We start from the raw sequence: 22,405 nt of genomic DNA, 5'->3' as shown, positions 1-22,405 counted from the left end.
TGACTGCTTCTTAGGAGGTCACACTAAACCACAAAGAACCATTTTCTAATTTTTTTGTCTTAAAATAAGAAAGCCTGGAGAAAAAAACCCTGAGTCATGCAATTTTATCAGTATCATCAGACTAACTTTACAAAGGGCTGTCATCCTTAGCAATGCAGTAGAGTATGGGGCTGAAAAATAACATTCTTTTTCTGTCAAGATTCTCACAGAATGGGAAGAGATGCCCATAAAAACTGAACTGGGCTCACACTTTGCTCCATTTTTCCACTTCCATCACTGTGCAAGCTAAGTGTACTTGGCACGTGGAGTGATTCAGAAAGAAGCTGTTCTATAGTGCCAATGATTCTCTTTAATGAGATAAAGTTATCAGTTGATTTATGAATTTCTCCTGCTGGTTCTCATCTACTTAGAAGTAAAACTGTTTACAAGAAAACACAGTACTTAAAATCCCTCTTAAAATTTTAGAAATGTACACAGTGAGGTTAGAGGTAGTTCTAGCAATGTGCATAGCCTTATCCATTAAACTCTACAGCAAAGACTCAAAAGAAAGTGTTATACCTCCAGTTTTATCTAGTTTTCCATATTACTACAGCATCCCTGTATCACTCAAATTTCATGTTCATTTTCTGCTTCAGCTTTCTGATTACCTGATGACCTCCTCCTGGGAGATGCTGTAATTTAGATACCATATGCCTCACTAGTCATCAATTCAGTTGCTGCTCCCTATTTTATAGCCCTCACAGGGATTTTGATCACACTATCCATAAAACTAATCACTTCCTCTCTCTACTGTTGCTCTACCAGTCAGACAAGCTCCAGCTGATCAGTATTTTCTTATAAATACTTAGAAATAGCAGTCTAGTCAGCTTTGTTCTTTCCTTTGGCATACACTGCTCCGCTATCATTTACAAACTATTTGCAGTGCTCCAAGTAAAGAAAGCATCAACAACTGGAAAGCAGCAGAGGAGGGATGTAGGAAAAAGGAAACAGAGCTACACAGACTCTAAACTAACACTGGTCAGATGTCTGAATGTAAGCCAGCATTTTAGGAGAGGTCAGAAGCAAAAGGCTAACCATCTAAGTGGAGAGAAGAGGTAACCTCTGAGCAGGCACCACATTAGTGCCAAGACTGAATGGAAAAACTAAGAATGAGCATGGAATCACACATGCCAATGCTGGGGTCACTGACTATGAGAATACCAAGATAAATAGCAGTTCTCTCTGAGTGACTGATTGAAGCTGTTTTCATCTCTGTGGCGTGTTCTTTTTTTGCTAAAGTAACATTTTAGTCTACAGAGCCATATAAAGCCACCTCTGACACTCAACCCATATATATATATTCAAACTAGATAAGGGGTGGAAACTTTGCCACTACTTCCGTGTTCTCTTCTGCCACCAACCAGTAAAGCAATTATTTTTCAGTTTCCCTTTCTTCTTTTTGTAAACTTCTGTCAACTTGCCAAGTTTACCAGGAACAGGGTATGTAAGGATATAGCAGCCAGGTGTGTGAGGGATATTCAGGATATTTTTCTAAGTAACTGAGTGCAGCTGTTGAGCTGGGGGGAATTATGGAAATTGGATCAACAAGCAAAATCTTGTGACAGCCCTGAGTAAGAAGGTGGTCAAACTGTGCAGTGAGGGTATTGGGAGGAGCTTTAGTCACTGTGAGCACCTCATCTTCAAAGCACTTATCTTCACAACTTCTCTATAAAGAAATACTAGGTTATTATTGCATTTTTATCAAAGGTAACACAAGGGGACCACGGTGTCATGTCATAGTGTCATATATTGTCCTCTGTCATTTATTAACCCTACTGAAGAGCAAGGAGACAGACTGACAAGCAGAGGCACATGACTTGGGACCACAGAATATAATATTCCACCTCATTCAACTTGCAAAATCCAAACTATTTTATATATTCCTCCTATACCCCCAGTTTCATGTCAGTCTCTTCTGACACTTGAACATTCTTTTAGGAACTTTGAATTATGAGCAGATGTTGATCTTTCTGTGGAAAAGATAGACAAAGATTAAAGCCAGACAACCTTCGACAGGCAGAAAGGCAGTAATGACAATGTGTAGAGACAAACATGCAGCCTGTGCAAACAGAGCAATAAGCCAACATGCCAACAATTTTGTCTCAAATATTACAATATTTCTACTCAATACAATACTCTACAATATCACAATATTTCTACTCTTCCCGGTGGACAGTGATTAGGGCATAAGGTAAGTAAAAAACTAGAGCCTAACACCTTTGTGTTATAAAGACAAAATACACATTAGGAGGGCTGTAGTGAACAACCAAACGTGCCTCTATAACACTGAACATACTGAGCAGAAATAACTAAATACTTGCTTACCTTTACAGCCCAGACCTTCTCTGCTTTAGCAAACTCTTCACTACAGGATTCTGTCCAAGCTCTATCTTCACTTGCCAATCATCAAAACAACCACTCTCAGCGGTGATGACCTCTCCTGCAGAAAGATCTGCAAGCTTTGGTACTGACACAACTTTAGGAATTAAGTAATACTACTATCTGTGTTTCCTTGACCTCACACACAGCAGCAGTTAGTAGAGCTAATTTTCCCCCACCTCAATAGACCCTCTCTATGCCAGTTTTTTCCTCCCCTCAGTCAGTGTTCCACCAACCTTTTCCAGTGAATTCTTCTACCACTGTGTATAATCAAATATAGCAAATCTGATGCTCTGCAAATATATGAGGCACAAACACACAACAATATTGCTGGATGAGCCAAGTTTTGAGACACCGCTTTTCCTTTACCAGTTTCTTGTTGATCCAAGTTTGGCTGGTTCCCTCTAATAATCTTACAGGCATTATTTATGAGGTAGCTGGCATGTTCACATCACAGTGAGAGTCTGAAGAGTACAAAAGGGGAATGAGAGTTTGGGATATTTTTTACTCTTTACCATTCAGGACAATTTAGAGGATGTGGAAAATTATTTCTATCAAACCTTTGTTCAGCAGCCTTTCTGCACGTCCTAAGTTTCAATCCAGGTTTTGCTGTTGTCATTTACCAATATACATTGATACACAAAGAGCTAAATGAACACTCATAGGATATGCAGAAGCAACTCGTATTCCTGCCTCTCCAGAGTGTATGTGAGCTATTGTTAAATATGATTTTCCAGCTATTGATGAATTATTTTGTCAAAACCAAAATCGGTGTGATTTTAATGAAAGTACTTGGATTTAGTCTGGCTGAGCAGATAGATTATGTCTTTCATTGTAAATGGGCTGTAAACATCTGAGATCTTTACACACGGAGAAAATAACAGTATCTATATTTAGATATTTGAGAGAAGCACGGGTTCTTACAGGATTGAGCTGGAAAAATCAAAGCGATATATTTTGATCTCTTAGTATTTTTCTGATATCTCTTGGTCTGCTTATTTTGAAGGTGAAAACATAAATGTATGTTAGAGATATCCACCTCTGTGCAGTTTGTTTAAAAAAGCAAATAATTTCTTGCAATGTAATGAACCCCAGTAAAAGCAAAAAATAAGTTTTTTTTTAGACTACATCATTCATACTGAAGAAAACAACCTCATCAGATGAAGGATTACCACTGTTTTTGCTTCAATATGCTTATAAATATGAAGGATAAATCACAGCAAAACTATTTACATCGAGTCATCTAGTAGTATATTTATAGAGGGATGTTTGGAGAAGTATTTGCTAATTAAATATACTATTTATCATGTACCTATGACTTTTATTACCAGCTCAGTAGGTTAACTTTCTGGAGTTAAAACTGCTAAATTTCTAGCATACTGAACAACTACTATTTTTGAAAATTATTAATTCCAGACTTCTTTTTCCCCCTATTCTTGTGTTGGTCTTTTCTGTAAACTTATGACAGGAAAGATTTTTTCCAAAGCTTATAGTAAGATATAATATAGTGGGTTTAATGGTTTAAAAACCTGATACTAATGAAGTACTGCAGGTTTAGAAAACAAATGTAATTTTGTGTTCTAAACAAACCTTGTAGTCACAGTAACTATACCACTTGCCTTTTCAAGCAGCTTCCAAAGCATCTTAAAGTGGTTTTCTACCATAGGTGTTGCATGCATCTTAAGACACTCTGCAAGATGATGTAATGCTTTATTTTAGTGCATGATGAGGATAATCTTCAAAATTTATTAAAGGTTGCCTCTACCATGAAACCTAATGGTACATGTCATTTCTCCCCTCTCTCAAGTAGCTTGCCCTCTTTTCTTCTAAGTCTCTCTCATAGAAGTTTTCTACTCCATTGCTCCTAAGTCCCTTATCAAAGGCCATTAATACTTCTCTCTTCACGTCCATCTTTTAAAATTCCTCTTCCAAGTGTCACCCAGAAATTGGATACAACAGAGACTAGCCCTGTGGGAAGCCACAGGGTAAAACAGGAAAGCTTTGCTCTCTCTGAAATAACAAATTATGTGCTCTCTGTTTGGTTCTGTGCAGCAGTTGGAAGAAGCAGCGAAGTTGGCACCTTGTCACTGCACTGTGGCAGAGACAATGAAGAACCCACCTCTAATTCTTTTTGACACAAAAGAAGACAGAGAGAAAAACCATGACCACCTTGATTTTCACTTCTCCCTTCCTGTGAAAGCAGGATGACAGTGATGTTTCCTGCATGTTATGACTGAGCAGAAGAAATGGTAACAGAAATTTCAGTAGGAAATACTGAACATTCTCTAATAGTCCTCAGAGTGCTGTCCATAGCTCAAAAATACCTTAAAAGAAAGAAAAGTAGACTTTAACTCAATCGAATCAATACCTGTCATAAACGCTACTTTTCCTTTGAAAGTTTTATCACTGTAATTTTAGCTTGTCAGCAGCATTTCCAAGTACCAAGTGTACTTCTCTTAGAATCAAAGCAAAGAAATACTTATATTCTCAGAACTTCCACCTGCAAATTAAAAAAATAATTAAAACCCCATAAACTATAAATAGAGCAATGACTGGAATTTCTTTCTGAAAACACTGTACTGAGTTATAACGAGTTTTGAATAGAGAAAACTCTTTCAAACACCTTTAACCAAGTGGCTTAGTGACAGGTGTGCTCACCTTCTCGACTTGTACTGCTGCACATGGAGTCCAGAGTGTTGTCCTTTTTGCACGTTACCTCCTATTTTCTCCATAATTTGCATATATACTCTAAAAATCGTCGGGAATTTCCAACTTAAGTGAAAAAACAGCAGATCTAAGCTCAACAACAAAGGTAGCCATCCCTAGCAATCTCAGCAAAGACAACACAGCTGGCAGCTGAATTTTACCAATGGGGCCTCAGAAACAGGGCTTAACAATTTTGTTTAAGATCACAAGTTCCCCACCAACACTTGAGCCACAGAAGAATGCCCATTAGCTGCTATAAAAGCAAAATTGGTAGGGCTTTGTGATTCAGTAGAGGGCCTGAAAGGCACACACAAGCAGACACGCACCAACACATTGGCAAGTAGTATAAATTTTTTGATTTGAATAATTCCCACCTTTTTTCCTTCCTCTTTCTAATATGAAATCGTTTTTTGTTTCAGTAAAAAACATTTTGCTGCTCTACATTTAATCATGTTCATGCTTCTTTCTGTTTAGCTCCCACTAGTCTCTTTACATAGCATTCAGTACGATTTTATATTGTGAAGAAAAAAGCATTCTGTAGCTAGAGTTGTTTTGTCCCACTGTTGTTTTCTTTAATCTTTTGTTTGATGCATGGAAAGATGCTAACCTTCCCGTGCTATCTTAACCACGGTGATCTGGGAGCAAAGCAAATTAGATTTACTAGATATGTTTCTGCTGTCATTATTAAACTTCATATGCTTTGCTATGTAGGCAACGTGTTTTATTTCTCTTAACCTGAAAGAGGTTTCTGTCTTATTGTTGCAATTTATTAAGGGCAAACAATCTAGGGCTTATAATAGGCCTGTAGGCAGAACAAAGCCCTTGTCAAATGGAAGGGTTGGCTGCTCAGCTGGGTAGCATGTAAATGTGCAAAAAGAACTGTTCTGTTCAAAGACACTAGACATGCTTTTTAAATAAAACATCTCATATAATTGAGAGTTGCCATTTAACTGTTGTGTTGGAAATGTTAAATTTAAAAAAATTAATTTAACTCAAGAAATAGCGTTGCAGTGAGTATTTTCTGCAAATGGTCACAATAAACAAAATCCCGCCTATCACTAAGGCTTTTTATTATAACCTGAACGCTGTACGTTTCTCAAATGGCAGTTTATTGTCATTTTATAACATCATGTTATGCAGTTACCATAAGTTCATTGACTGCTGTACTCACCCTGGCAGACTATGTAAACCTGACCTTATCCAAGAGGTATTTTTGGTTTTTGTTTTAATATCACAGATCACTCTGCCTGTTTCTTTGGCATAGTATCATGTTTCAAAAAGTAAGACAGTTTCTCTTTCTACAGTTCATTTAAAATTTCTCATTATGTGCCTCCTTGCAAGAGCTGAAATTAAAATGACAGATAAAGATAACAACATAATAAGCATTTTTTTAATGCAGTGGTCCACTTGGGCACAAGCAGTTCTTTTCTTCCTCTTCTGTTGAAATGTATAATAAGGACAGTATCATCAATTAGATTTTTCACTTTAACTTTTCATAATGTTTCCAGACTTCTCTATTTGGCAAAGACAATTGGGACAGATTTCTTTATTTTTTCCTCTGGCCTAAAACTCAAAACCCCCCACTTCCCAAACTGTTACCACCGAAGAGTTTATTAAATGGCTGAAAAAGACAGCTGGTCCCACCATCTGTTAAAAATTTTCAGGGGCCAAATGAAACAGGTTACACCTTTAGCCATGCCAAGTCTTCCAATACCCCCTCCCTCTCACAGCCTGTGGAGGGCTAATCTGAATTTCACGCTCTGATTTTGCTATTGCTAATGTCTGAGCTTCTTATGTGTGCTTCTTGTAGTTGCTTATATTAGTTCTCTAGCAGTATCAAAAGCTCCCCTCTCCTTTCAAGCTAGCTCATTTGCAATCAACGGAATCCTGGCTCTATAGTCTCCTTTACAGTAAGATACTGTACCTTGAAGGAAACCCACAGAGAACCCGATATCTGACTTTTTGGAGCAACAGAGAAAACCAGGAGAACATTTCTGCTGTTTTGCAGCCACTTTTCTATAAATGCTAATGGAAGTAATTCAGATGTGCCAACAAAGGCAGAATCTGCAACACACTGCAGGTGTGAGGGGGCTGAAACAAAAGGGATGCTAACCCTAATGGTATTTCTTGTCATTAACAATTCTTTGATGTTCATACTCGAGGCTCTCTTTTATCTTGTAGTTTTTCAGCCATCTTTGTTAACATGCAGTGCAACTAAATCTTTTTTTCCCTAACCTTTAAAGACATCTGCAAAATGTTTATGCTAAGTTAGTTTCCATAGCATCTATCTGCAACACACATTGAAGTAAAATGAGATAAAGCTTGCAAGGTTATTATTAAAACATCAGTAAGTTCCTATCATTAAGTGAAAGGAGCAGATCAATAAAAAGAAGCTCTTAATGTTACTTTAATAAGGATGAGTTTCTTGGAACAGGACTGAGGATTAACTTCAGTGTAAGAGAAACAGTGTTTATAATAAAGCAGCTATGTTCATAGGAATCAGTTTGTTTTACTTGTACTCATTTAAAACTATCTGTAAGTTCCAATAATAAAATACTTAAAATATACTTAAGGACATTCTAATTTTCCAGAAGGGATTTCTCTACCACTAAGCGGGCAGTGGCATTCAGTCAAGGAGCTGTAGGTGGAGATTCTCTAATCCATCTGTCTTTCCATGACTTACAGATGGAAAAACGCTGTGTCTTTTAAAATGTTCAACTCAGTAGGATGACAGTAAAATGAAATGAACAATCAAAGCACACAAGATGCCAATCTGAGCTACTGCACAGCACTACAGCAAACCCAGAGTTTTGCTCTCATCCCATCGGTCATGTCCTGTTAGATCACATCCCATTTTACCACAGTCTGTTGCGTTATTGTTGCAGCATGCTGGAATGTTAAATGAGCAACGTAATCAATCGATACCAATTTCCAATTGGAATTCGGCTGTAAATCTGTACTGAGTTGAAAATGCCGCAGATTGTAATATAAGTTAGCAAAAGATACAGTTTTATGAAGCCTCACGCTTTGTTTTTCTTTCAAAACTTCATTTCTATCAGGTTAATTTAATGAAATAAATTGTGCCTGCATTAAGTACAGCACTTATCTTTGAATGTGGATGTAAGCTTCCATCAAACTAATCCTACAGAACAAGAACATAAAGAACAGTGTAACATTCATACTTTTTCTTCTTTTACAACTTACTTTCATCCTGCATATGGCATAAAGGCAAACTAGGAACAGTGTAGTTAATATTCTGTCTTGTCCCAGGTCTCAGGGATTGGTGGGACCAAGATGCTGCTTTTATTTCATCTACAGGGTTCAGCAGTCTTAGAAATGTCTATGGGAACTGGGGATCTTAAATTATTGACAATTAAATGGATTTTTTTTTTCCATAGCACTGAGGAGTGCTCATTCCTGGAGTAATAGAAATGACAAATCTAAAAGTTTCTGTTTCCAAGTTTTTGCCATCTCAGTAAGAGCCATTTTGTCACAGAAGCCTTTACATAATCTCTCCAGTTGCATAATTGTGTTGATTTGTTGCTTATAACGGGGAGCAGTAGCAAGAACAAAACCCACTGAATAAACCACGTCACACATTTTTGTGGACGTACGTCCTCCCTGTTCCTTTCCCTTTGCTACAGGTCCCAGAGTAGCCTCTCCATACCACCATTTCCCAGCGATACAACAATGCGATTCTCCAGCACTCAGCTTTCTGAGGATCACTTCCACCAGAACCTCAAGACCCTCCTACCCCTGTCCTGGCCTCAACCATCCCCACCAGTGCATTAGACAGCATGGGGCCCCAGTTCTGCTATTCCAGTTTTACATAGGTCTTCAGCAGAGACCTGCCATGATCAGCAGCACAACAGTTTCTGGAGACAGCTGTGACAGGCCGACCTGCCTGCCTGCCTCCCAGCTCCAAACTCCAGCCCAGTGGATGACATCCAGTCTTTGTCACGGTGACATTACTTTCACTTAGAGATCAAGATGAGATTTTTCACTGGTAATGGGTCAGAAATGGGGACTTGGATCTTTTGCAGAAGAAGAACACATGTTGATCTACCTACTTGCCAGCCCCATTTGCCAACTATCTTATAAAATACAAGTTACATTATTGAAAAATAATAATACCTTTCTGCAATTTAATTAAAAAAATAAGCCTGCCAAACAAAAGCAAGGAATTTATCTATTAGTGGCCTGATCAATAATATGTAATCTGGTTTCTGGAAACATTACTCCTAGATGTGTTTTTCACTTATCTGCTCTTATGTCCTTTAGCATCACAGCATGAGTACCAAAATAAACAGTTCCCTGATAACACAATGTATATCTTTAATGTTCTGACATTGGATTTATACATGTAATAAAATAATATCCAATAATTCTTGACAAATCTATTAAGATGAGTTAGGCATCATCCTGTGTATTTAAAGACACAGCGCTCTATTATTATGAATTGTCCACGTTCTCTCTTATCAGTTCCAGTGCCTAGCACGAAGGAGACACAAAGCCTCTCACTGAGTTGTGTAATCTTTAGCTCTGGCTCCGAAGACTGCTCCTAGCCTTTGGTTTTCACAGCATCCTGTGCTACTTTTGTCAGTCTGGGAGTTGCTTTGTTGTCAAGCAGAAACATTTTCTGTTAAATAAGCATTCTGCTACAACTTCTCCTAGGGTGAGTAGTGTTAAAGACAAGGCACGTTATTGAAACATATTTCCAGTGTTAACAACAAAACTGACATTACTTCTCATATTTTGTTGTCAGAGTTAAAAGCAGGATGGATAAGTTTAGTACATGCAGTGTTTTGTGCATATATTGGTACTAAAAGTGCTTACCCTTTTCTCACAGGATGATACTTTTGTGCCATATGGCTTAATTTTCAATTGTATGCACTATATGTATATGGTTAACCTGAAGACATTTAAAAATGCCAGAGCTTGGCTGTCTCTCAAAATTCTCTACACTACTAAGCAAAGTAGACTTCAACTACTTATCTCATTGCTAACTATTTTACAATTAAAAAAGCAATATCCCTATACTACTGCAATTCTTAGAACAGGAGGGGATAAACATTCAATTGTAACATTACTTCTTTTTTTAAAAGGAGAAATTTTTAAACTGGGACTTAAATCCCATTTCACATTAATTTTTATTTGTAAAATAGATAGTAGTACCACGCAGTTTTTAGCTTTACATTATTTACAGCCATATTTTATAAGCTTCTAAGGAACAAGAAGCCCTTGGGTAGCCTGATAGGGGCCACTTAAAAGACCTTCAGTGCACAAAAGCCCTTTCCACAACTCTTACAGCGTATGGGTGAGGGAGGTCACAGTGGGGGCAAATTTAAGATGGCTGCAATTTACTCCTATTCTAAGGTTCCTTTATGTTACTAAAGTGATGTAAATGTTTAAGTCAGAAGCACGTTTAAAATTACCAAATGAAAGGGGCTAATCTCCAAAAGCTCCATGCCCGATTTTTTTTGGCACAGAGAGAAGTTTTTAAGCTGCCATAACTGAAAGGCAGAAATTGTCCTCAGCAAGAACCGGTTTCTAGTACCATTAAGCTCTACAGAAGAAATCTACTAAAATCCCTTGTTGAGCTTCACCCTCCTCTCTCCCATCTGCTGAAAACTGTTTAATATATTACACACTGTCGAAGAAATTTTATTCTTCCTAACAAGATTTAAACTCTTTACTTTTATAAAATATTAACAACAGGATATGTTATGAACTATTAAGCAAAATACATTAATATTTCAGGATAATATACATGAAAGGAAATAAATCAGAACAATGCTTCAGTGGTATTAAACCAAATGAGAACATCTAAGCAATTCACGTTGATATGCTTCCACTGACCAGGATGTCACACTGACATGTCTCCTGTACTCCTTTTCACACACAAATCAACCCAAACACACACATCTCTGAATGTGGTAACATTTCAATGCTTTAGCCAGAAGTTCAACTCTTATTGTTACTCCATGGCTCTACAGCAAGGTTTTCAATAATTGAAAGGCATATATGTGCTCTAAAATCAGGATAGGAGAAGATGACCTCACAGAGGTTATCTGGTGAGGGTAAAGTGAATTATCAAAAACCAGTGAGGAAAGGGGGATAAGCTAGGAAAGAATAAAATAGACAGACTGACCATGTGCACAGTGTTTAGCCAAGAAGTAACAAGAACAAAAAAAAATACTCAACAGCAGGTTTTAGATAGTAACTTCAGTATAAAAGTATTTCTGATATTAAACTAATTTGAAAAAATTATAGCAGATGTTGATAGTGAAATTGCACATAACAAGGAAAATACCGTGTTTTACCCTTTCCATGCAATTAGAGACCGCTTAAGATCTCTTTGAAGTCCATTTCTGATGGTTGAAATTGTTACAAGCTTAACAACTGGAAGAAGAAAAATGAAGAAACCTAAAGGATGTACTTAGGGAGTGTTTGCATTTTGCCTGTGCTTTACTATTTAATGTTGTGAAGCTGTTCTTGTTAACTCGGGCCCTCATTCAGGAAAGCACTTAATCATGTGCCAAAACTTCATTGATTTCAGTTGGACTTAGGCTTTGGCTTAAGTGCTCCCCTGAATTAAAGATTATTTTTCACTCTCCCTTACTTCTTTATGAAATTAATACAACTTAGTTGTACTTAGTGTAAGGTTGGTTTTTAGACATGTGACATAATACCAAACCGGACACCTCACTACCATTTAACTAAAACAATTGATAAGCTCTAACTATGCATAATAGTGATGTGAATTGCAGCAACAATAAAAGTTTATTTTCCTAAATAGTTTTTAAAAAGGACAGATGGAACCAGAAATCATCAACATTGCTAGAACTCTATGTGATCTATGTCAATGTGAGAGTAGACTAAGTAATTTCACTATTTGAAAATAATGTGATTTTCCATCCAGATATGGTGCAAATTAATGGAGAATTTATACATTTCATAGGAAAAGAAAAGTTACACAGTTTTTGGTGAGGTATCATAATGAATAATCTGTCTTGTTAAATTTTGACAAAATGTAAAGAAACTGATCTGTACACATATTAAACATGCATTCATATCAGTTGCCATTTCTATTTGTGCTGCATTTTTTAATCCCATTAATTCATTTGCAGTTATTCACCAATTCTCTGTTGTTTAAGGAGTCCCCAAATTTCAAAGGCTCTTAAGTGCCTTTAAAGTACATCTACCCAGATGTACATCAGAGGAGAATGAGGAGCGAACTAAAAGACTTCAATCTCTGGCAGGATTTTAACTTTCAGCTTCAACCTTCTGTCACATTTTGGGTGAAGAATGAGTAAAGAATTCTTCTTCCTGGAATCCTTTGCTCATCCTCATCTGCCCCTGCCTGACTTAATTTCCATATTTATTAGGAAAAACAAAGCTTTTGTGGAACTATCTATTTAATTACCTTTCCTTCTTTTGAACTCTATTCTGGCTTAGGGATGACCTGATTGCACTTGGGTCTCATTTTTCATGCCATCTTTCTTTGTGCTGTGGTCAAAAAGACAATTCCAGTGAACCCTGATAGTACGGAATTATGTAGCTTAAGGAACAGGTGTGAACTGCATCTCCAACAGGAAGAAGGTCTGTTAGCACAGATCAAGATAAACCCATTGGAAGGGAGATGAAAACAAGGATCGTAACTAGGTCTGTCTAATACATGGTCAGATTTAATCAGTATGGTTTGTGAAAAAAAGGAATCATAAAACATATGAATGTTTTATTTCAAAAAGTTTTTGACAAGAGCTTTTCTGGAAAAAAAGCAAAGAATTGTCACAGGTCAAAACTGTGTCTCTGAAACAGAAATAGTCAGCTGCTGTCATGGAAATAGAGATAGTTGGCTTCTGTCACGGAAATGGTAACCGGAGAAGAGTCTCAGCATTCCATACAAAGTTACAATTGTTTCATTAAAGATTTGCGAAGAAAGTGAGAAGCAAGAAAAAAAATTTGCAGGTGACTTTGTTTCCCTCTGCTAAATATAAGAGATCTGTGGAAACCAGGAACCCAACGATACAGTTTAGGAAATAAATATTTGCATGGATAACAAGAATAATTCATACTGATGGTTTCTGTCACAAGGACTATATGAAGCAGTGTGTGTAGCATTAGTTTTAAAACTGTTTTACTTCTTATATTTGAAATAATTCTCCAGTTAAACGTATATACACAAACACTTTATAAGAAAACTATTTGCAAGGTAAACTGAGACACATTTATATTTTAAATGATTTTACTCTGTATGTTTTTGCAGTGTTAGAAGCCATATACAGCACAGAAAGTTGTAAAGAATAATGTTTAATACCAGTCTAATGAAATACAAAACATTTTCACTATGATCCCAGATTAAAATTTTTAGTACAGAGTTCTTTTAATCCAGTTCAGTTCCTTGATCTTACTTTTCACCCAGCTTTACCAGCAGTTGTGCCAGCACAACAGAAGGGATGGCACAGGGAGGGAACAGCAGCCAGGGGAGGGGAAAGCAGGAAATAAGGGGTCAGAGTTGTATAAACCAACCTTGTGGCTAAAGAAACGTGGCCATTATCAACATCAACACATACAGGTAGTGGTGCTCCCCTTTACTGGAATTGTTTATAGAAATACAGCTACATGAAACAATTTACAGCTGCAAACCCAGGTTTAAATTAGCGAATTAAAGTTACTAGCAGAAATGGTATTTTTAATATCTTATATTACATAAACTCACATGCACAAACTTAACTGGAAGAGATTATCAGCAGCAGAATACCCTTACCAGTATTAGTCAATAGAGTAAGTGAGGTTCAGCTTTGAGCAAAAGACACACTTCTTGAAGAAGGAGGAGATGGAGAACTAAGAAAACTGTCATCTTCAGGGGTAGATTCAACAGCTGACAATGATTCGTAATACTCATCCTCTCCATCCAGCACTTTGATTTGGCTGGAAAGGAAACAAACAATATTTACAAAGTTAAAATTTAGGTCTGTCAGTATCTTCAGAAATAGAAACTTCTCGGTGGATGTAAAAATGAAGAGTGCTAGTATAAGAAAGGGAAAAAAAAAGATGGTATGATTTGATGAGAAAGATACAGCTTTTATACGTACTTTAACTACTGTTACTTTTTTATGATTATATTCTGAATGGTCCTGAGGATCAGTGAAATGCAATACAGTCATTCAGTTTGTGTGTACAGAATGATAGAACAAATATTTATATCCAGTGGGCATTTACTTTAAGCAATGTGGCTTTTTTGTCTGTGTATGTTCCACAAGTAGAATATGATTTTTGTATCATATTTCAGATGATGGTTTGCTGTGAATATGAGCCAAAGACTACATCATCAATTTTTGGGGAAAGCCCTGTTGACAGCAAGGGGCTTTCATTTTCCCGTGATGTACGATGAGCACTGCAGTACCATGTTAGTGTTTTCATTCCCATAATACAAACTTTTTTAAACTAAGGGAAGGGAGATAAAATAAACCAAATCTTGTGCAATCATGCAAAATTTTGGGTTTTAACCTTGACTCAAAGACCTCCTATTCATAAAGTTATATTCAGAAGATTAACAGAAACCAGAGGACATAATACAGAAATATATGTTTGTAGTAAAATGTGTTTGCAAGAAGACCAAGCATCCATCCTCTGTGGTCTATGTAATCAGGCAAGTAAATACTCTGGCAATTCTATAGGGGCCAGCCTGGCTTTTTCTACCTATACCAGGTGATAACTGCTCATATGAGAACTGACTCAGTTCAACAGAGAAGGAGCAAATCCCTTTTGGGCTGAGCGGCCTCTCCCTCAGTTCTTCATATTGCTCCCCCAGGAGGGGAGAGGCCCATCTGATTGCGCTGCCGCAAAGCTGACAGGGCTCCTGGCCAAGTTCTAGGTCACAGAACTTCAGTTCAACATCCTTCATCTGGCACCCTTAAAAGTATGAAGAAGCTACTTTTTTGGTAGTAATAGTTCTTAGAGAGAGCTGGGGAGCATGTTTTGTAAGAATCAGTTCTAGTGTCTGCAGACAGCAGTTACATGCAAGTTTTACATTTGCTTCTGCAGAAAATGTCCAATGTCAATGCATAGAAATATGTTGTTTATTTTTAGAAACCTCTCTAGAAAGTTTTGCATATTCTGTAATATCACAAAGGACTTCTTCTGTTTACAGTTGCTTAGAACTAAGAAGATAGATATTTACCCAAGTTTTCTTGGCTTCCTCTTGCTCCCTTGATATTCTAGAGTTCCCTGTGGAGAGGGCCAAGAACACACAGTCAAAGCAAAGCAGCAAGTCGTTAATTTTTAATTCAAAGTGATTTTGTGTTGAATGCAAGCAGATGCTGATAATATCAGAAGTCACAGCATAATTTTTTTGATCAAAGGGCTCAAGTGAGCCTGATGAAGCATGCATCTTGCTCGTCTTTGATAAACCACATCAATTATTCACCGTGAAGGCAGACATCCTGACATGAAAGCAACAGATAAAGAGCATAAGCACATGTTCAAGACGAGAGCAGAAGAACGTGGGGGTGGGGCTGGAGGGGCTGAAACAGGTATTAATAACAGAATTATTAACTGGAAACAAAGCCAGTAAAACAGCTTTATTGCCACTTTGAACTCACATTTAACTGGTTATAGTACATGTTGTCCTCAGGGCTATTCAGCATTTTGGGCTGCTGACATCGTCGACGAGGTGTTCTCAGCTTCTGTTCAAGACAGTTTTCTGAACCTACAGTAAGATAACACAATTTAGTTTTAAGCTGTGCCAGGTGCTGTGAACGTCTTAGCACATTTTAGTCTGTAAACAGTCTTTTCTTCTGTCCTATTTGGTCCTGGATTTATTAGCAAGTTCTATCCAAAGTAAACAGAAACTCGGGGATTTTTGTTTTCTCTTTTGAAACTTAGTTCAAACACAAGTTTTAAAGCAGAACTTCATTTTTACTTTTTAACATTTTTTATTCTTCCATATATCTATATCACACAGCTCCTTATTCCTTTCACACTTTATCTTAGTATCTTCTGTTATCTAAGCAGGAAATGAGGTATATTGTGTCTAGCTAGGGATATATCATTCAGGAGCAAAAAAATCGTTTTTCTACAGTAGACAGTAATAAAGCCTTTGGACTGATGAGACTTAGTCCATTATCATCATTTTTATTATATTAAAAGGCTACCTTCTTGACATGGCTCTCTATTTCATCAGAGTAACCGGACTGGTCTGGAATTACACTTTCTTAATATAATTTGTGATGTGCTGTAAAGTAACGGTTGCTTAAAGTCATCTGGAAAGCAGAGTTTAAAGATGAAGGAAACATTTCAGAAGGGTTTCTGAAAAGAACTAACAGCATTTTTTTTTTTTTTTTTTTTTTTGTATTAAGGAAGAAGGACATTATGGTGTGCTGTACTCTATTTTACCAGGCATTTTCTGTGGCACATCCTCTAGATTAGCAGGATAACTATTATCAGGACAACTAAGTTACTAAAAGATGCTGTGGGGGATAAGAAAATTATTTTCAAATAATTCTTCCAATGCCTTTGACTTTTCTGATATTTCCCTGTTAAAAATTATTTTAATGACAGTATGAATAAAAACAGGTTTTGGCGGCACTGAAGGAAAAATATACATCTTTTCACATTTGCATTCCACACTGCACAGGGAACTTGTTCCAATACAAAAGAGCAGCACAAAGATCAAGTAGCACGTTGGTTCCTTTAAGCACTTCAAAGCTGTAGTTAATATGGCCTGTGCAGATGTGGGACTCCAATCTCACAAATCTATTTGTAAGATCTGGCCTTAAGGAACAGGTGACATTACAAAGGACGGTTATTATGCAGCCAGGTTTGCAGTCGGTATCTGCAAGCTGAATGAGGTAGAGGAGGTGGTTGAACTTGGGCCTTTTCAGCCAAAAGACTGACTGTCTTGGGAGATGTTCTCTCTTTCACTGTCTTTCTCCCTCTAAACAGTTTTTTGAAATAAATTGAAAAAAATTTGAAAGATACTAGTTGCCTCTCAGCATGTGACTGCAATGTCTGTGTGGGAAAGGAGCATTTGTTCCGTTCCATCACAACACCCGGGGAGGGCTGGGTGGGTTAAATGATCACCAGGACACTGACTGCAGAGCTGGGTCTAAAATTCAAAACTATTTTGTAGAGAAAGGTTACATTTATCCAGTAATACAAAATAACTTTACAATAATACACTCATGCTGCTTGCCAATTTATTATCCAATGCTTCAATACTTTATACTTTGAAGTTTGGTAAATATTTATGTTTTTGCTAAAGAGATTGTGATGGCTGAGCCTGAATCTTTGCTATTTACCTGTATTGTGAAAAACCAGTTAAGGCAGAAGCTGTACCAGAAACTACTTTCTGGGGAAATTGGGTGCCCAAATAATATCTGTGTCTTTGGAAGGTTTTTGCACTATGATTTAGATAGGATATAGACGCAATTTTTTTTCTCTCTGAAGTCTCTGAAAGTTTTGCCAATGACCTGCCATAACTACATTCTAGTCTCTCTCTGCTCTGAAAGTTACTCAAATTGATCTCAGAGCTTTCTGTCTCAGGACAGCAGGGTCTGCAATTTTTGCAAGCAATGTTTTCAGTCACAAGGCCATCTGAGTTCCTTCTTATAGCAATATAGTTCTTGAATACCTCTCCACAAATAACTTTTCTATTCTAGCAAGAGACTGCTATGAACTCAGGTCCTCATAGTTTTGCATAATTTCACACACCTCTCTGCAGCTTTCCAGAAGTAAAACCACAGCACACAAATATTGAGAAATTTCCTAACAGTATAATAATATGATGGGGTGTTCTTTTTTCCTCTCCCCGATGTGCTCTTGTAGCCTTCACATTCTTTTTTCAAAACACCCATATGTATAGGTGTTTTTTTTTTTTGTAAAATGTCTTTCACTCATTAGGATTCTGAGACACTAACATTTTGCTCTACCTTTTAATCCGAACACTTAATTATTTCTGTGTATTCTATGGGTGGTCTGCAGCTTGTGTTCTCCAAAGGAAATACCCTTTCAGTGGGCCCATTTGTCTTAGTAGCATACACTACAACAGGACAAAATCTGGTAACATTTATCATAAACTACCATATCTGGACAAAATGGTATTAACATGTGCTCAACACTCAGCAATTGAATAGGCCTTTTAAATGCTGTTCTAAAATACTTTGCTTTGATGACAAACTTAAAGTCACCAATGAGAAAAAAGTCACTTGTCATTTTAATAGCAATAGCAGCAGCACCAGTATAATTAGCAAGGTATTGTCTATACTGCAAACAAATTGTGCCAAGTGCCTCTGGTATGCCCAGGCTCCTCAGTTTGCTACAAATTTAGAGAGCAGATGAGAGAGTGAGCATATGTACTTTCTTCGGGTTATCCTTTAGCAACACTCTTTAAGACAGAGATCTGACCCCCTTTTGTCTAAAAGAAAACCTTGCCTAGTAACTCTAAGCACAGAAACTCCTTAGGTTACAATTTCTTAACTGATAAATCCCTTGTGGCAATGCAGAAATAACATAGAGCAGGCAAAATGCTTTCTGCCAAGTGCACTGTGTCAGTAATTCTGAGTGTGGGGTAGCTGAGGTTCTGGGCATCCTCCTCTTTCCCTCTCTTGAACCCAGAGCGGCTGATACACATGGATGAGCAGGCTCATGTGAATAGTTCCCTAAAGCTACCACAAAATTGATGTTGCTTACAGTGAAGGGAATTAGAAATTGGCTAGCGGGTCATCTGTTGGAGTAGAAAGTATTCTATTCATAAGTAAACAAACTGATGGTGTTTGTGCTTACTCCTCTATTACCACACTTGGTTATCTTTTTTATTTCTCTGATACATAAGAGCCCAAACCAACAGACCAGGACCTTGCAGTGCTCAGAGAGAATAAAAATATGTGTATTTTCAACTAAATGCAAAGTCAAACATTCAAGATACATTTTTATGAAGTGGGAATTGCATAGTTGGAAAGTAGTGTCTCCAGGAGAGATTTGGGAATTATGGATATTCAGCTGAATATGAAATAGACTGGGTGCAAAGAAGAGAGGACTACTTAATAGAAACAAGAAAACAGTTTCATCATTGTGTGTAGAATTATTTTGAAGTGGGTGCAGTAAAGGGCAAGAAAAATCTGAAATCTGGAAAATCTGCTATACAGTGAGAAATATAAGAACACTATTCTATTTCATTTTTTTTCAAAAGAAGGTTAAGAGGTGATTTTAAGCAAGTTTAAACCCCTGTATAGAAGGTGGAGGGTTTTCCATCTTCATGAACAAAAGTGTAAGCTATCTAATGGCCAGAAAGGGAAGAAAATTTTAAATCAGAAATACAGCATATACTAAAAGCAATCAATTAGGCGAAAAAATATTTAGCAGTATGATGGAGGCTCAGGTTGAGATTAGAAGCTTTTAGAAGACATGTTTTGACTTTAACTAAAGTTAAAAATCTGTCAGAGATGTGACACTGATTACTTCTAGCTTAATAGGAAATAATTTTTCCAGTGTGATTTTTACAATGTGCAGATTTTGTATTGATCTTTTGAATTCTGGGATATAGTTTCTGAATTTCCATGTTATTTTTCATCTTTGTATTCCTATGGCTGAAATGGAAATATTTTTCTTCAATTAGCCATCACATCCATCATACTGACACTTTTAATGACATCTCTTGGCTTGGAGATGACTAGCACATTTCTTATGCCTTATCTTATTTAGAAGATTTTTCTGTTTAAAAATCCATCCTTTCCATAAGCTGCAAAGGACTCTTTCATAAATGTACAAACTGCCAACAGTAAGATTTAACAAAAGACTTGAAAATGCTCTTTAGCTCTGACACAAGGACTTTTGCGTCTAGGATTTCGGCCCTGACCAATACTCAAAAGAGTAGCTGCAAAAATGTATTTTTCTTATGACTTCCCACGGAGCAGATGACTTCACTTGGTACGCAGTGAAGATCTCGGATGTCCTGACTGTCCTGCTTATCTTGGTATTGAAAACCTGGGGACCAGGCAGTGGGCACACTGGTCAGAGGAACAAAGAATCATCACACTATGCTCGCTGAAACGCAACTAGGGTCCTCATAAAAGGTTCAGGATTAAACCACTGCTTCAAAACCCTCTTGATGCTGATAACCTTGCCAAACACTGCTAATTTTTCCTATATGGAGAATTCTGCAGAGAAAATGGTGATGAGGCAGCTACAACTGCATTTGGAACTTGTAAAATCCACTGATGCGAGTCAGATTGTTTAAGGCTGGTGCAGCACACCTGCTCTAAACTCTGGATGACATCTTACTTTTTGCAAGGAACGCACAGAAGGGTTCTTTGCCAACGTGTCAGTGTCCCAAAGAGGATGTGTTGCCAATTCCCTCGCTGAAGGGATCTCACCCACCACAACACATAATAAAGGGTGGAGCTGAGTACTCTAATTTTCCTCCTGAAGCCGTTTACCCAAAGCAGGTTTGGAAGGGGTTAGTCTTGTCTTTTTTTCTCTTGTAGGTGAACACAAATCTAGTATCACAGGAAAGTTAGCCCTTTTCTAATTACGCAAACAAGGAGATTTAGACTACAAAAAGGGGCAGTCTATTAAAGGAAAGGTCATGGGGCCATTTAGGGGACCATATATAATATTAACAGATAAGCAAATAAAGTAAATAAATAAGTATGACCAAGAAAAATAGTAAGCATGTAGCTGATTTCCAATCTATAATATCAGATGAAACATGAAAGTGCAACCCTTAATTATAAGCAAATATTAGCACAGACTCATGGGATCTCATCATAACATCTCAAGGTCTACATTCATGAAAATTTAAGCAATGTTTAAAATCATGTTAATTTGTTCTTTGTTTGTTTCTTTTCCTGCCAGTCTAATTTATTCCAAAAGACTTTGGTTCTCAAGCCTGGATATATTGATCATGCCTATGTAAAGCATTGTTATAGCCTGGGGAGAAGACTTTTGTGGAAAAACTTGTCTTTGTTCTCCTTTGATAATTTGTATGTATTTTGATGTTTTCAAGTTTCCAGTTTTGAATCATTTTTCAAGGCAGCCAGTTAACTTCACTTTTCCTCTTGAAGTCTTAGGCAAATGCAGAAATGACCTCACAGACAGTGATAATATACATCCTCCTCCTGGACTGGATACTAGTGCGTAATTATTTGCAGCATGTTGATTTCAAGGAACAGCTACATTTTCTTGTGTGCCATGCAAGTGTGTTCAAGCAGAGGACTCAAGGGGCTAATGATTCTGGTCCCACTTATATCAGTGTTAAATGGGAGTGACTGAACATCACTTACACAGTAAAAATTGCTGTAAATAACTAGACTTTGTGATTTTCATTATTTCAGCTTCATTTTAAAAAAGAGGGATTTACAAAGGGCATATAGTGTGGCTATGAATGTTAACACCAAATGTATTTTCCTTCCTTTTCCATGATTCTCCACCATTTGCACAAATTTGTATCACATCCGAAGTGCAAAACAGGACTAAAATGCAAAATGGGAGTAAAATGAAAAATGTGCCAGAGAAGCAGAGTGAATACTCAGGCATTTAGTCCCCACTGAGCTCCTGCTGTGCCTGCCTGCCATACCCAATCCAGTCAGCACAGAACTATCTTGCACATCCCTGTACTAGACTGCAGTCAGTGTGGCTTTAGCATGAGAGCACATTAGGAGATACCAGGCCCACATCACAGTGTATTTGTGCACTGCCTGTTAATGCTACCAATTATAAGTGCATCAGAAAAAAGGACAGGATAACAGGTCCAATAGGCTTCACAGAACACCTACCATAGAATAATCTGTAGCTTCATTTGGAAATAATGAAGTTATCCTGTCTATGCTATATAACTTTATTATGGTAGTTCTGCAAAAATGCTGGAGGCTGATAGAAAATAAACACACTGCCTCTGTAAGATTTTAATCTCAGCACAGGCAAAACCACACCAAGAGACAACAACATAGGGTAGGAGAGAATAAAGAGCAAGACTACTTGGTGACTTGAGTAATGAGGTATGCCTCCATTATCTTCCTTTCCCTTCTGAGGTTAGTAAGAGGGAAAAGAGAAAACTGCAGGAAACAAAAATGCACAAAAAAAAGACAAAAAAATAAAGTATTAAGTAAAGTACCGAGAAACTAAAGAAAAGAATAAAAGAGAATAAAAACAACCATTAACAGTGAAACAGTGGAACCTAAGTTCTGGCATCAAAAGATTAAATTAACCTAGTAATATCAGGGGCCCGAAGGCATATTGACATATCTAACACTATTAACAATTGTAATTCTGTCCAGAA

At 37.2% G+C, this 22,405-nt stretch overlaps 1 protein-coding gene across 12 annotated transcripts in view; it reads right to left on the bottom strand.

Annotated features, from left to right (window-relative positions):
* Window positions 1-11,099: 11,099 nt before the first annotated feature.
* MYO3B (myosin IIIB) overlaps window positions 11,100-22,405 on the bottom strand; it is a 198,439-nt gene continuing 187,133 nt past the window's right edge. For 11 of the 12 annotated variants that reach the window (XM_027911545.1, XM_027911541.1, XM_027911548.1 and 8 more), the window contains 3 exons: window positions 15,732-15,838; window positions 15,311-15,357; window positions 13,367-14,058 (listed from right to left, as the gene is read on the bottom strand). In XM_027911545.1, coding sequence (XP_027767346.1) covers window positions 13,923-14,058; window positions 15,311-15,357; window positions 15,732-15,838 — 290 coding nt within the window. In that variant the 3' untranslated portion in view covers window positions 13,367-13,922. Of the gene's footprint in view, window positions 11,527-13,366; window positions 14,059-15,310; window positions 15,358-15,731; window positions 15,839-22,405 lie in introns of those variants that run through there. The other variant, XM_027911546.1, reaches the window with a different exon arrangement.

This window comes from Empidonax traillii, unplaced genomic scaffold (genome assembly GCF_003031625.1).
Source record: "Empidonax traillii isolate 1590-97213 ecotype Southwest subspecies unplaced genomic scaffold, ASM303162v1 scaffold33:size3420811, whole genome shotgun sequence".
In the NCBI taxonomy this organism is placed as follows: Eukaryota; Metazoa; Chordata; class Aves; order Passeriformes; family Tyrannidae; genus Empidonax; species Empidonax traillii.
This window is presented reverse-complemented; position numbering and strand designations above follow the sequence as displayed.